General features: G+C 30.7%; 7 protein-coding genes across 7 annotated transcripts; 5 read left to right on the top strand and 2 right to left on the bottom strand.

Moving 5' to 3' along the window:
- Nucleotides 1-160: 160 nt before the first annotated feature.
- On the bottom strand, nucleotides 161-841 carry FCF2 (Fcf2p; the record flags this gene model as incomplete). Its single annotated transcript, XM_004180230.1, has 1 exon — nucleotides 161-841. The coding sequence occupies one exon, from the start codon at nucleotides 839-841 to the stop codon at nucleotides 161-163; it is 681 nt and encodes a 226-aa protein (XP_004180278.1).
- Nucleotides 842-1,640: 799 nt separating this feature from the next.
- Nucleotides 1,641-2,432, top strand: IES3 (Ies3p; the record flags this gene model as incomplete). Its single annotated transcript, XM_004180229.1, has 1 exon — nucleotides 1,641-2,432. The coding sequence occupies one exon, from the start codon at nucleotides 1,641-1,643 to the stop codon at nucleotides 2,430-2,432; it is 792 nt and encodes a 263-aa protein (XP_004180277.1).
- Nucleotides 2,433-3,452: 1,020 nt separating this feature from the next.
- STE2 (alpha-factor pheromone receptor STE2) lies at nucleotides 3,453-4,901 on the bottom strand (the record flags this gene model as incomplete). Its single annotated transcript, XM_004180228.1, has 1 exon — nucleotides 3,453-4,901. The coding sequence occupies one exon, from the start codon at nucleotides 4,899-4,901 to the stop codon at nucleotides 3,453-3,455; it is 1,449 nt and encodes a 482-aa protein (XP_004180276.1).
- Nucleotides 4,902-5,806: 905 nt separating this feature from the next.
- Nucleotides 5,807-6,637, top strand: CAF16 (putative ATP-binding cassette family ATPase CAF16; the record flags this gene model as incomplete). The annotated part of the gene is made up of 1 exon (XM_004180227.1): nucleotides 5,807-6,637. The coding sequence occupies one exon, from the start codon at nucleotides 5,807-5,809 to the stop codon at nucleotides 6,635-6,637; it is 831 nt and encodes a 276-aa protein (XP_004180275.1).
- A 698-nt stretch (nucleotides 6,638-7,335) lies between these two features.
- ERG3 (C-5 sterol desaturase) lies at nucleotides 7,336-8,439 on the top strand (the record flags this gene model as incomplete). The annotated part of the gene is made up of 1 exon (XM_004180226.1): nucleotides 7,336-8,439. One exon carries the CDS (start codon nucleotides 7,336-7,338, stop codon nucleotides 8,437-8,439), a length of 1,104 nt encoding a protein of 367 aa, XP_004180274.1.
- Nucleotides 8,440-9,016: 577 nt separating this feature from the next.
- CAK1 (cyclin-dependent protein kinase-activating kinase CAK1) lies at nucleotides 9,017-10,150 on the top strand (the record flags this gene model as incomplete). Its single annotated transcript, XM_004180225.1, has 1 exon — nucleotides 9,017-10,150. One exon carries the CDS (start codon nucleotides 9,017-9,019, stop codon nucleotides 10,148-10,150), a length of 1,134 nt encoding a protein of 377 aa, XP_004180273.1.
- Nucleotides 10,151-10,633: 483 nt separating this feature from the next.
- Nucleotides 10,634-13,192, top strand: MNL2 (putative mannosidase MNL2; the record flags this gene model as incomplete). Its single annotated transcript, XM_004180224.1, has 1 exon — nucleotides 10,634-13,192. One exon carries the CDS (start codon nucleotides 10,634-10,636, stop codon nucleotides 13,190-13,192), a length of 2,559 nt encoding a protein of 852 aa, XP_004180272.1.
- Between the last annotated feature and the right edge of the window lie 37 nt (nucleotides 13,193-13,229).

The raw sequence follows: 13,229 nt of genomic DNA, 5'->3' as shown, positions 1-13,229 counted from the left end.
AAAAAGTATATACTACTTAGTCTTTTATACTGAAAAATAGTTCGTAAAGTTATACATATTGTATTAAAATATTTCTAAAAGAATATAATTTTTCTTTCTATACATATGACTATATTACAATCTATTTAATGCCGTTATGGATAATATCAATGCTTTAAAACTACCTCCCACCTTGTCTCCTAGATTTGACCTGCTTATAATGACCTTTTCTACCGCTCGTTTTCTTCTCTTGAATTTCATTATATTTCTTTTTGAAATATTTGTTTCTATCACCATCAGCCATTAGAGTCTCTAACATTGTATTCTTTCTTTCTTTATTCTTTAATCTACTACTGAAATATTCAGTTTTATCTTCTATAATAGTACCAACAGATATTCTATCTGGAGCAACCCACTTCTGTTTCTTATAATGACGTTTTGGATCTAATGCTGCTCTATGTTTTATTAAAAGTAAATCTCTTTCAATAGACTTTCTTTTAGCATCGCTCAATTTGGGTATAATGAACCAATCCTCACTAGATTTTTCTCTCTTTTGTCTTTTTTGTTCCGAGGGATTGATTAATAATTTTTTAATCAATTCTTTTTTATCTTTTCTCATATCACCTATCGAATCAAAAGTTGTTTGGAATTTTGGAAGTTCTTTTAAGTTGTTCTCTATTTCTTGAAAGATTTCTTCTCTATTACGCCCATCCTTAGTAAGATTCTCATCTTCTAATTCTAACAAATCATCATTCGAACTGAAATCATTACTAGTTTTTTCTTCATTTACAGTTGTTGAGACTTTTAATTCATCATTAGCTTTTTGTAATTGTGAGAATAAATCATCTAACTCTTCAGTCATTGAAGCCATTTTTGTCTTAAATATACAACTTATAGATTATTAATCGTGATCCTGATTACCAAAGCTAAAGTCTAGTTTTTATATAATATAAACTTTTTTTTTCATTACCTCATCGATTTTACAAACCAAAATTATATTTACGATATTAAAAAATTTCGGAAAATTCATTTTTTTTTCATTTTCATTTTCGCACGTGAAGGCTCTGAGTGTTTTTTTTAAATTTCAGAATTTTTAGATATTCCACTTTTAATTTCACTGACACTGAAACAGATCACAACAATCACAGAAAAAACCTTATTTTTCCTAGAATTCTTATGCTCAAACCAATTGCGTTGATTTTCTTATTCAAGAGTCCTTCCCTGAGGTTTGAGGTCAGGGAAAAAAAAGTTCACCCGAAACTTCTTGACTTGTTTATAAAAACATGGTGGTCGTATTCTATTATTTATATAAAATCAAGGTATAAAGTAAAGCCATTTTTGTTGATTTTACTGAGTGTTAAGCCGGCCAAAAGATCTTGTTGACACGTCCTGCTTTCTGGTTCCCTCCAAGTTATTACCACCACAATAATAATGGAAGATTTCAACGAACTATTGAAAGGTGATAAGCAACTTCAATATTCTAAATCTTCGATTCGGTATTTTAAGGCTACTCCTACCCCTCCTTTTCTAACAACAGATGTTCATGCCAAAATAAATTTAATTTAATTCCAATCCCTCAGCCTACTACCGACACAACTAACAGTAGTGGGTTTGTTTCTGTCCCAGTGACAAGTTTTTTACCTGCGTCTCATAATTCTCCTATGGGTACGTATTTTAAAAGACATATATTAGCTGTTGATGATTTAACCAAAATCAATTATGAAGTTATCAAGAATACACCTGGTAGTTTTCAATCCATTGAATCCCCTGAGAGTGACCCAATATTAGAGTCTGAAATAAATTTAACTAAATCAAAACTCTTCAAGAATAATCTATATTCGCAAAATGATGCAGTATTACAATCTATTGCAAATAAGTTACAATTAGGAGATATAGTGAATAATGAAGAAGCAAATGAATATCATCAAATTGAAAAAAAGATTCCCATTGAAAAACAAATTTCTTGGTTGAAACAAATTAATCAGAATTTGATCAAACAATATAATTCGTTACTGAAAGAAGAAAAAAAGTGGTTTATACTAAAGGAATTATTACTAGACGCAAATACAGAATGGGATTTATATAAATCAATAGATACTGCACCAAACTCCAAAATACGAAACGATAATATGGATAATCAGAAATATACTTCTATATCTAATACAGATAATACAGCAACCGATAAAACTAGTCAATCTATACCGACAAAAAAGGATTCTAAAAGATTATATTACAAATTAGGATTACCTGAACTCACAAGTCAACAAAATACCTTAGTATTTAATAGAGAACAAAATATATTCTTTAAAAAGCAAAAAATATCAGAACATGGCTTGAAAAGTATAGTATCGACTAGTACACCTTCATCTGATTCTTCTCCATTTGTAACTGCCTCTCCTTTAGATTCTAGAACTTCAGATAGTCAAATATCTGATAATAAGTCAGAGGATTAATGAACACTATACTGCATTTCATTCTAATGATAGATATTATTATTATTTTAATGTGATTAATTAAATAAACTATTTTATATTCTTAATATAGATTTTTCTGCTATTAACTAGCAAGTTAATATTGCTTGATAACATGCGCAATATTATTTGACTTCAAAGATATGAAGGAAATAGCCTTGAGGAAATTGATATATGGAATTATTAGTTTAATGAATTACAAGAGTTAGTTGATATTTATGTCGTTATTCAGCTAAAACAATTTGGATTATCTGCAATCTGTTACTTGCCAACTTTGAGACATACTGATATTCTTCATCTCATAGAAAGTTTTTCGATCTGAGAGAAGGGTACTCTATCTTTCAGAAAATTTCATAATAATAATTATATATATGTATATTTAAAAATTCGAATCTTACAAAGCATGGTAATGATTTTTCAGCTGGAATATTTTAAATTAATCATAGTAGTCTATTATTACACCGCTTGTTAGCCTAACTTTCGGAATGCATAGAGCACCATAATTTAATGAAATTCGTACAAACTTCAATGATAAATTTTATTTGAGATGGCTAAGTTTGTATCCTAGTTTCTACTAATATATATTTTTTCCTTTTCTGGTATTTTACAATACGCTTCTATATTAGTAAAAAATATATATATATATATATATTGAAATTTGCAGAAACATGGCTCTTTTAAGAAGAAACTATATAATAAAACTGAAAATAACAATGGGAATAATTTAATCTTAAATTTTTCAATTTAGAATTTAATATCCATTTAACTGAAACTGGGTGTTTTATTTAAGGAATAATGGGCTCATTGAGTATTTAATATTATAAAATGGTATAAATAGAAGCTGATAATAGGTAATTATTTGAATAAATTAAAAAAAATTAAATAATAAATAAATAAAAGAATTATTAAGAAATAAAAATAGTAGAAAAAATAAAATTAAATTTCAAAGTTAAAATTTCGTCGGAGTGTATATTAGAATAAGTGCAATGGTGAATAATTTTCTTATTGAAAATGCTTATATTCCACCTTTTTGGTTTTTATCATCCCATCATCTAAATTTTGAGCTAAAGTTTCAATTATAGCACTATCTAAATCTTCGCAAGATTCCTGGATGGTATCTTGTTTCTTTAGGTTCTGAAATTGACTCTTTATGGAAGAGTTCTCTGTCCAAAATGTTCGAGCTTCATTTTCTGCCGCTGTTGTGGGTGTATATACTTCAAAGTCATCACTTACTTCTTTTGTGATACTATATGTAGCATTAAGCTTACTTTGCTTTTCTAAATCATGTACTGTGGTTTCTGAAAGAAAAGAGGATTCGTTTGAAGTTGCACTTTCAGACTGTGACTTAGTTTGTTTCATATTTGGTAAAACCTTTTTATGGCTTTTAAATGAAACTTTAGAAATGATATTATCGATTGTGCCTTGCTTTTTACCCTTCCCATTATTTGAAGGAGAATATAGTCCATTATTTTCAAAAGTCAAATAAGATTCTCCACTGCTGGTGGGTAAAGTATAGCTTGATGTATCATATTCGGGTTTACTTTGAGTATTTGCTGAAGTAGCCCACAAAGAAGACAATGGTAGAGATAATACTGCTAATAATGTGCCCACACTAAATAATTTATCTGTACCTCTATTAGCAGTTAAGCTATATGATAAAATTAGAAGAATAGAAGGAATAATTAAGGTTTGAGATAGCATAATTAATAAAATATGGAATGAACTAAATTGTTTCAAGCCTAGATATCTTCTTGATTTAATTGCTAAAACTAATTTAATAACCAAAATAATTGTTGTTAGATTAATGGAAGAAGTTAATAGAATGGCTGCAACATTGAAATATTTTGCATTTGCAGTATTTACATCTTTATACATGGAAACCATACCTGTTATGGCAGTAACAAAATACATTGCGGTAGTTGCTAATCCTAAGAAGCTTGTGCCAACAAGCAAACCCTGGATTCCGTGTTTTTTAGAAGTTGTACCTGCAAATATAACTTTAATTTGATATACTAATGAAACTTCAATAGTTGCAACAAGTAGTACTTGGAAAATATTGATAGCACCATAAATATGAATATTATTTCTCGTAATAAACTGACTAAATCCTGTTAAAGAAAAAGCTGCAGAACTTAGATTTGAAAATAAATATGCAAATTCAAGAATATCGTGTAATATAATTAACAATAAAGCAACTTGATTTATGATAAATATTGGGGTATTTTTTTTTTGGTAAACCATCCACATGATTAATAGCGTCATGAATGAAGAACCAAAACGAACACCAAATAGTATACCTGAAGTTGTTAAGTTATTAATAAAATATTGAAGGTCATCAAACGTTATCTGTGTCCCATCTCCATAGATGGAGGTAAAGGAAAGCAAACTGTATCTTGGATCGTAGTTTTTATCATAATATAGAGGAGAGATTGCTTCTGAAGTTTCTTGCATTTAAAATTGAGACACTACTGTTCAGATGTAATTAATTTATTTGATACTTTTTTTTCAGAGAATATTGGAAAAGAATTTTTATATTTTAATGATAAAATAATATCAGTATAAATATGACAGATAAAAATATTCGTTTTTTTTTTTTTGTAGTATAGATTAACATGAAACAATCATTATACAAAACATTTAATTAATCATGTAAATTACTATTTTCGTAAAGAGATAACAGGAAATAGGGTGTTTTACTAGTATACTATGCAGGTAATGGCATATTTTATAGTAATATGAGGAGAAAGTAAATAACTATTTTAAGAGATGAAACTATGATCATTGCAGCTTTGTCTAATAAGTTTTTTGATCTAAATTTCCTTTAAAGATTAATAGCAAATTGAATTTTCTTTTAAAAATGTTTTTAACTGTAAGTGTCAAACCTCAAATTTGAAACAAATCATGTAATTACCCAATTCGGTAAATTACAAATCTTCGAGTATTTAATATTTTCTGACCACAAAAAATATCAAAAATCAATAAAATCAAAAAAAAATTCAAAATTTTTTTAAATAATAGTAGTAATTGAGAATGAGAAACCTTGAGGTTAGAAAATAGGAAATAAATCATATTCAATTGGTTAGATCCTTAAGTAATCCAAATGAATCAAATAAAGGTGATTTGAAGACTCGAACAAACATACGAATGAATGTTTATAAAATCACGTGATAAAAGATATGTTTTCGGAGAATCTCGGGTAAGATGCATTCCCGAGATCTGAAAATTCATTTAAGCATTAGGAAAAATCTTGACTATCCCAATAGATCTATAAAAACCAATGAAGAATGTGTCATATATAGAATAGTTTCTGTAATACATTTATTGTTCGTGTAAGAAATGTCAATAAAATACTGCTAATGTCAAAAGCTGTTGAAATTAAAAACCTAACTTATAAGTTTCCTGAACATGAAACTCCAGCATTAAAAAATATTGAACTTTCTATACCTTGGAATACAAGAACATTATTAATTGGTTGCAATGGTGCCGGTAAATCTACTTTGTTGAGATTAATCAGTGGTAAACATTTATGTTTGAACGGGAATATTTTGGTTAATGGACTTGATCCATTTTCACCTACAAGTATGGATGTGAGTGGCGAAGAAGAGTGCCAAAATACTACTTATTTGGGTACTGAATGGTGTCATATGAACATCATCAATAGAGATATTGGAATTCTTGAATTACTCAATAGTATTGGTTATCAACATTTCAAAGAGCGTGGTGATAAACTAATCGATATGCTAAGTGTAGATTTAACATGGAGAATGCATCGTTTAAGTGATGGTCAAAAGAGAAGAGTACAATTGATCATGGGGCTATTGAAACCATGGAGAGTATTGCTGCTAGATGAAGTTACTGTGGATCTCGATGTCATTGCAAGAAGCAAGTTGCTAGATTTCTTAAAATGGGAAACTGAGACACGTAAATGCTCCGTTATCTACGCGACACATATTTTTGATGGTCTTGCAGAATGGCCAAACTATGTTATACATATCAATGGCGGTGAAATCGTACAACGCTTGGATTATGCCAAGGATGTCAGTTTCAGTTCCGATGACAACAAGAAAACCAAGAAAGCTGTTACCACAGGTAACACCCCTGGTAGTGTGAGCATCTGCAAAGTCGACTCACTGCACCCACTAGCCCTAGCTTGGCTTCGTGGTGACATCGGAGAGGCTACGGACTAATCTCTATTGCACCCAACCTCTTAAATGCGACGCCGGTTTATAGATACTTGTATATTAGCCCGTGCTAAACTCACGTTATATATTTTTTTTCCCTCTAACAACATAACTTCTTTACCGTACGTCATTTGTCTTATCTTGTACCCATAGCTTGGGCCAACCAGCGTAGTGAATAAACTCAACACATTCAACAAACTCAACACATTCTTGAAGTACAGTCATGGTAAGCGTGGCCTCGAACACAAATACCTTTTGCGGCTCACGCGCCCGTTCGAGCCCTGGGGGCGCCGCCTAAGCGCACTTTTACGAGGACGCATCTAAACGAGGCTAATGCCCGGTAAACGCCCTCGTAAATGCTATACGACACCCACAATGGCAGGACATCGGCGCAATTTATAATCACCGCAAGCCGTGGAGCCTGTCAGATACGATGCAGATACAGTATTGTACACGATTCGTACAAGCGTCAACGATGCGGAACGAATAATCTATGGGTAGATTGTAGTATATAAGAGCCTGGTATGATGATTTCGTAGAGATTAATCGTGGAGAAGGTAGGTACGCCAGTTCAGTAAGGTTGATTCAGTCGCTGGAAAATTACGCAGGACTAGCCGAGTTACAGTTTATTTACTCAGAACAATCGTTATAATAGCTTTTAAAAGTAAAGTACTTATCATACACATTCCTTAAAAGATATCACCATGGATTTAGTATTAGAGGTTTGTGATTCGTATTTCTTAGATAATTGGTATACTAGGTTTTTTCCCGTATCGATGGCAACCACCATCGATCCAAAATGGGTTTCTAAGTTGCAGTTGTCTACAGGGACTAGTAACGTATCATGTCTAGTGACAGGGTTAAACAATCAAATTAAAAATGTTCCTTGGACCAGTAGGATAAACCCAGAAATATACGGGTATACTCCATATTTGATGGAAATGTCTGAAGCTTCCTTTGGTTCCATCTTCCCACGTTTTAATGTCATTAGACAATTTATATCAATGTTGGCTATTGTTACAGTGTTTGGCTGGATTTTATATTTCGTAACAGCTTCCTTAAGTTATATGTTTGTTTTTGATAAGAATATTTTCAATCATCCAAGATATTTGAAAAATCAAATGATCTTGGAAATTAGATTGGCCATGTCTGCCATTCCTGTGATGTCAATGTTAACAGTTCCATGGTTTATTTTAGAATTACATGGCCATTCAAATTTACATATTGATTTTGGTCCACATGGTAAATGGAGCATCTTACAAGAATTGGTTACATTTATCATGTTTACTGATTGTGGTATTTATTTGTTACACAGATGGTTACATTGGCCATTAGTGTATAAGCATTTACACAAACCACATCATAAATGGCTTGTTTGTACACCATTTGCATCACATGCGTTCCATCCTGTAGATGGTTATTTCCAATCATTACCTTACCATATTTACCCAATGCTAATGCCATTAAACAAAGTCTTATATCTATTCTTATTTTCATTTGTCAATTTCTGGACTGTCATGATTCATGATGGTAATCACATGTCCAACAACCCATATGTTAACGGTACTGCTTGTCACACTGTTCATCATCTATATTTCAATTATAATTATGGTCAATTCACTACTCTATGGGATAGATTAGGTGGTTCTTATAGAAAACCAGAAGACGAATTGTTCAATCCACAGGAACAAAATATGGCTACTTGGACTGAACAAGTAAAGGAAATAGATGCTATGAAAGTGGAAGTGGAAGGTAATGATGATGATAGAGTCTATGATTATGAAGTGTCTTCCAAGAAATTGAGATAATCCGAAACGTATGGTTATCGTACTTATAATTCAATCATGATTTTGTTTGTACATTAAAGTTTTTAATGATTTGGCTTTATCACTTTTTATTCTATATTTTTTATCTATTTATCGAAATTTCATTTCTCTTACTGTATTACGCCAATACTCAAAAAATTAACTTTAAGGCGATAATGTTTTTAGGAAAGTAAGATACTTAAGTAAATCATATTTTTTTATAGTTTGACTTTTTAAACATACTTATAACTCAAAATAAAGGGAATAAGATTTTATCCTTCTAGTATTGTACTTCTTAACTTTTAATATATTTTTATAACCCTCTATGATTAAGAAAATCATTTACTTTCGGCGGATCTTTTTCTTTAATACCCGTATTTTCTCCGAAGAATCTCTCTTATTATCATCATACTCTTACTCTTTATTTTTGTAGATCCGCATTCTGCCTATTTATTCAATTATGGGCAGGAAAAATAAAGGATTGCCTTCTCATTAATAAAAAAACAAAAGACAAAAATATACCTTAAACAGAAACATTATATTAATTAACTAAGCGTAACTGCATTGTATCCTCTTAAAAATGTCTTTACCTCCAAATTGGAAAGCTTTACCAAGAAAGATAATATATCACACGAAATTCTCAACTTTATCTGAAATATCAGAAGAATCCAATGCTTATCCAACAAATTTTTACATGATTAAATCAACACCAAAGGATTTGGCTCTACCTCCTCATAATCCAGATTTTGAATTGAATGCTTTGAAAAAACTAAATAAGGAACCAAGATTAAATGTTTTACAGTTATTAGATTATGATTCAGAACAAGGTGAAGATGGGGAAGAAATTCATATTTTATTTTTGCGATATGATATAAATTTAGCAGAGTATTTGAAGAAGCATTTTAAAAATAAAAAAGCCTTTAATGCTTATTATCAATTGGATAAAGACAGAATTAATTCTTTCCCGATAACAAGAATGAAAAATATTTTCGATATAAATCATCATGCTTTGGATTTTTTTAGACAACTATTAGACGGATTAGAATACATCCATAAACAAGGTATCATCCATCGTGATATCAAACCACAAAATATTCTTATTAATTCTTCTATGGGAAACTCCATAACTTTAGTAATATGTGATTTTGGAATTTCCTATGATACTCAATGTGACGCACAAATAAAGCAAGAGCCATTAGATAAGAAAATAACAGATGTCTCAACTGGTATATTTAAAGCACCAGAGTTATTATTCGGAGTACGAAATTATACTGAAAAAATCGATATTTGGTCATTACTAATATTGGTTTCTCAATGGTTTCAAAAGGAAGCAACTAATCTAAATTATTTACCTGCTATGATTGAAGATGGTACAAATTCAGAGAGCAATGGTAGTGATATCAAATTAGTCTTGTCCATTTTTACCAAAGTAGGCATTCCTTCAGGGAAAGAATGGCCAGAAGTTATGAAACATGGTTCAGCAGATGCATTTGTTGGTATGTTCGGTGAAAATGGTGATGATTCTTATATATTAAATGAATCAAAAGAACAGATAGAAAACACTATAATCGGAATGATGCCAAGATTGTTAGATCTTAACGATGAACTGCTAAGGAAAACATTTATAAAATGTTTTGTTGGAATGATATCCTTAGAATCATCAATAAGATGGTCTTGTACAAGAATTTTGCAAGAATTAGATAAACTTTTATAAATTCGATTGTGTTTTACCCTATCAACGTAGGGGGGGGGGGGGGGGGGCGCTCATCTACCTTCATTATTGCATCTCTCAGGCTTGGTACGGTTTTATATTCAACTTCACTATTTAGTTCTTAATATAATATTCTGTTTTCTTTGTCAGCGACATATTTAGAAGCCAACGTAGATCTTTATTAGCAGAAAATGATTTATTTACCTAAGACGGAATATGTCAACGTGATCGGAATTTTGGGAATTAACGAAAAAAAATATACTTAAATTCTTTAAGGATTATTATGAACAGGCTGTAATATTTAAAAATCAATTCAGAACAGGAAACCTTCAATAGAGTTATAAAAAAATATTGGGTAAAAGTTTACTAGTAGCTAGTTCTATCTAGAATAAGACTGCGAAAAATTCGAAAAGAAATAGTACTGTATTTATAAATTACTAAAGTCCGGAGAAATAAGATACCATTGTTACTTAAAAAAAGAATATTATGATTATCCTAAAACGAAATCTTCGAGGTATTATAAGGAAAATACAGTCTGTTCTTTTACTAGTGGTAACTATTTCTTTATTATTCTATTATACCTTCCAAAATGAGATAAATATGTTGAATTCTTATGCTGAGAACGAATATGTTCCATCTATTAATACAGTAATCTCTTCAGATAATACCGCGGATTCTTTAGTGAACCCTCCTGGATTTAATAATAATAAAAATCATAATAACCAGAATGAAAATATTAATGGCTTACCAAGGCCCTTTGGTGATAAAAACAAAATTCATGATTCTTCTTCCGACAATCCTATCAATAATAATAACCCTAATAATAATATTCCCCCTAAAGATCCGAGTAAAGATTTATCTGACCCAGCAGTATTAAAAGTCAAAAATAAATATTTTCCACTATTACTCCCTAATATTTCTGTTGCATTTGATTTCGAAACTAAAGCTCAAAAATTAAATAATGAAGCTCATTTAGCACCACCTCCACAAGCGCAAGCGGTAAGAGAAAATCATCCAGTATTGTATGAAGTTTCATTACCCTCATCTTTCAATATATTAGAAAACGAAAATGAAAATTTAATTCAAGCTACATATTTTGAAGATGGTGGTAAACAACAAATTGATATGCTGGCAGATATTAAAGCTATATTTTTGAAATCATGGAATCAAGAAAATATATATGCAAGAGCAAAAAGTAGGTTAGAAGTGGATTGGCCAATTACTTTGATTGAATCACTAGATACACTATTTATTCTTGATAACCAGGAAGAATTTGTTAAGGCTGTGGATCTAATCGGGGAGATTAACTTTAGTATTCCTCCGGAACATTACAAAGTAGCAGATATTGCAGATATGTCAAGGAGAGTTCTTGGGGGTCTATTATCAAGTTATGAATTGTCTCAGAATACCATTTTATTAGAGAAGGCAAAGCAGCTAGCATCTTTTTTATTACGCGCTTTTGATACTCCAAATAGAATGCCTATTCTTCATTTTTTTTGGCAATCAACTTTAAAAAATAGATTTCCATATCAAAATTCAAATTTAGGGCAGTTAAATTCCATGTCTTTAGAATTTACAAGATTAGCTCAACTTACGGGTCAAAGCAAATATTTCGATGCAATTTATAGAATTTATAAGATAATGGCAGATTCATCAAAAGAATTCGATATCGATTATTTGTTTCCAATTAACATTGATGCTACCGGTTGTCAACTATTTAGTTCAGAGGAGATATCATTAGGTGACCATGTTCGTGATTCTCAAGTAATGAAAAGTATTAATGAAGACTTAAAGTTCGTTCAATGTCATCAAACAGGTAAATTCAAAATTGGTAAAGACGATAAACTAGACGGCAAGGAAACGTTTTCAATGGATAGGGATACTATATCAATATATGATACTTTAGCGAAATTAAGACATTTATTGAACAACCACGATCTATTACAACTTTCAGAAAGCTCTTTAAAAGCTTCACAACCCGGTGAAGAAACAATAAATGTAAAAGAAGATTCAAAAACTAGTGATAATAATGAAGATGAAAAAGAATTAGAAAAGACCAAAAAGATTAAGCAACCCTGGGTAACTTCCAAACAATTGTTTGTATCAGCTCTAGAGTCGGTTAGAGAATTAATGTTTTACACCCCAATGACTCCTCTATATGATAACCTGACCTTTATATCTTCACTCGATACAAGATCTTGGTTTATCCCAACTACAAATGAAATGTCCATTGACGTCAGCCCACATTACGATATGAATATTGAATCATGTTCTTTGGCATCTACATTCGCATTTGGATCTAAAGTTTTTAATATATCAGAATATATTAAGATTGCGGAAAACTTAACTATTAGCTGTATTAAGTATAATTCATTATTCTCGGGCATACTCCCTAAACATTCATATTATGATCCCTGTCTAGATGGAAGTTCATGTATGTTTGACAGCGTATCGAAGATAAATAATATTAAGCAAGGTTATTATTTAAGAAATGAAATGGATAGCTCAGATTCTGTAATTAAGGTTTCTCAAAATTTAAACAAACATCCAATTTTAGAAAAAGAAAATGATAACAATATGATTACCAAAGTTTTAAATTTCAAATCTCACAGTAAGAAATCTATTTTACAAATGCCACCTGGCTTTATTAATGAAAATGGTGAATGGTCAGATAATCCAGAACAACCACTGTGGATTAATCAGCTTGATTCGAGTTTACTGTTATCACCATATACAATCCAGTCTATTTTCTACATGTATAGAATCACTGGAGAAAAGAAATGGAGAAGTCTAGGGAAATCATTATTTAATATGATAATAGCGAGGTTACAAAAGGAAGGTGAAGGTGCAAAGCAGACATGGGTTATTAAAGAAGTTGATAATAATGGACCAGCAATTATACCTAGCTATTGGTTTTCACAGACTTTAAAATATTATCTATTGTTATTCGGTAATGGATTAGACTATACATTAGATAAGTACGTCTTCACTACTAATGGACACTTAATAAAAAGAACAAACACTATTCAAGGTACCACTATTTAATGGTATATAATAACTATCAACTATATGTTCAAGACCA

The sequence above is a fragment of the Henningerozyma blattae genome, chromosome 4, assembly GCF_000315915.1.
Source record: "Henningerozyma blattae CBS 6284 chromosome 4, complete genome".
Taxonomy (NCBI): domain Eukaryota; kingdom Fungi; phylum Ascomycota; class Saccharomycetes; order Saccharomycetales; family Saccharomycetaceae; genus Henningerozyma; species Henningerozyma blattae.
This window is presented reverse-complemented; position numbering and strand designations above follow the sequence as displayed.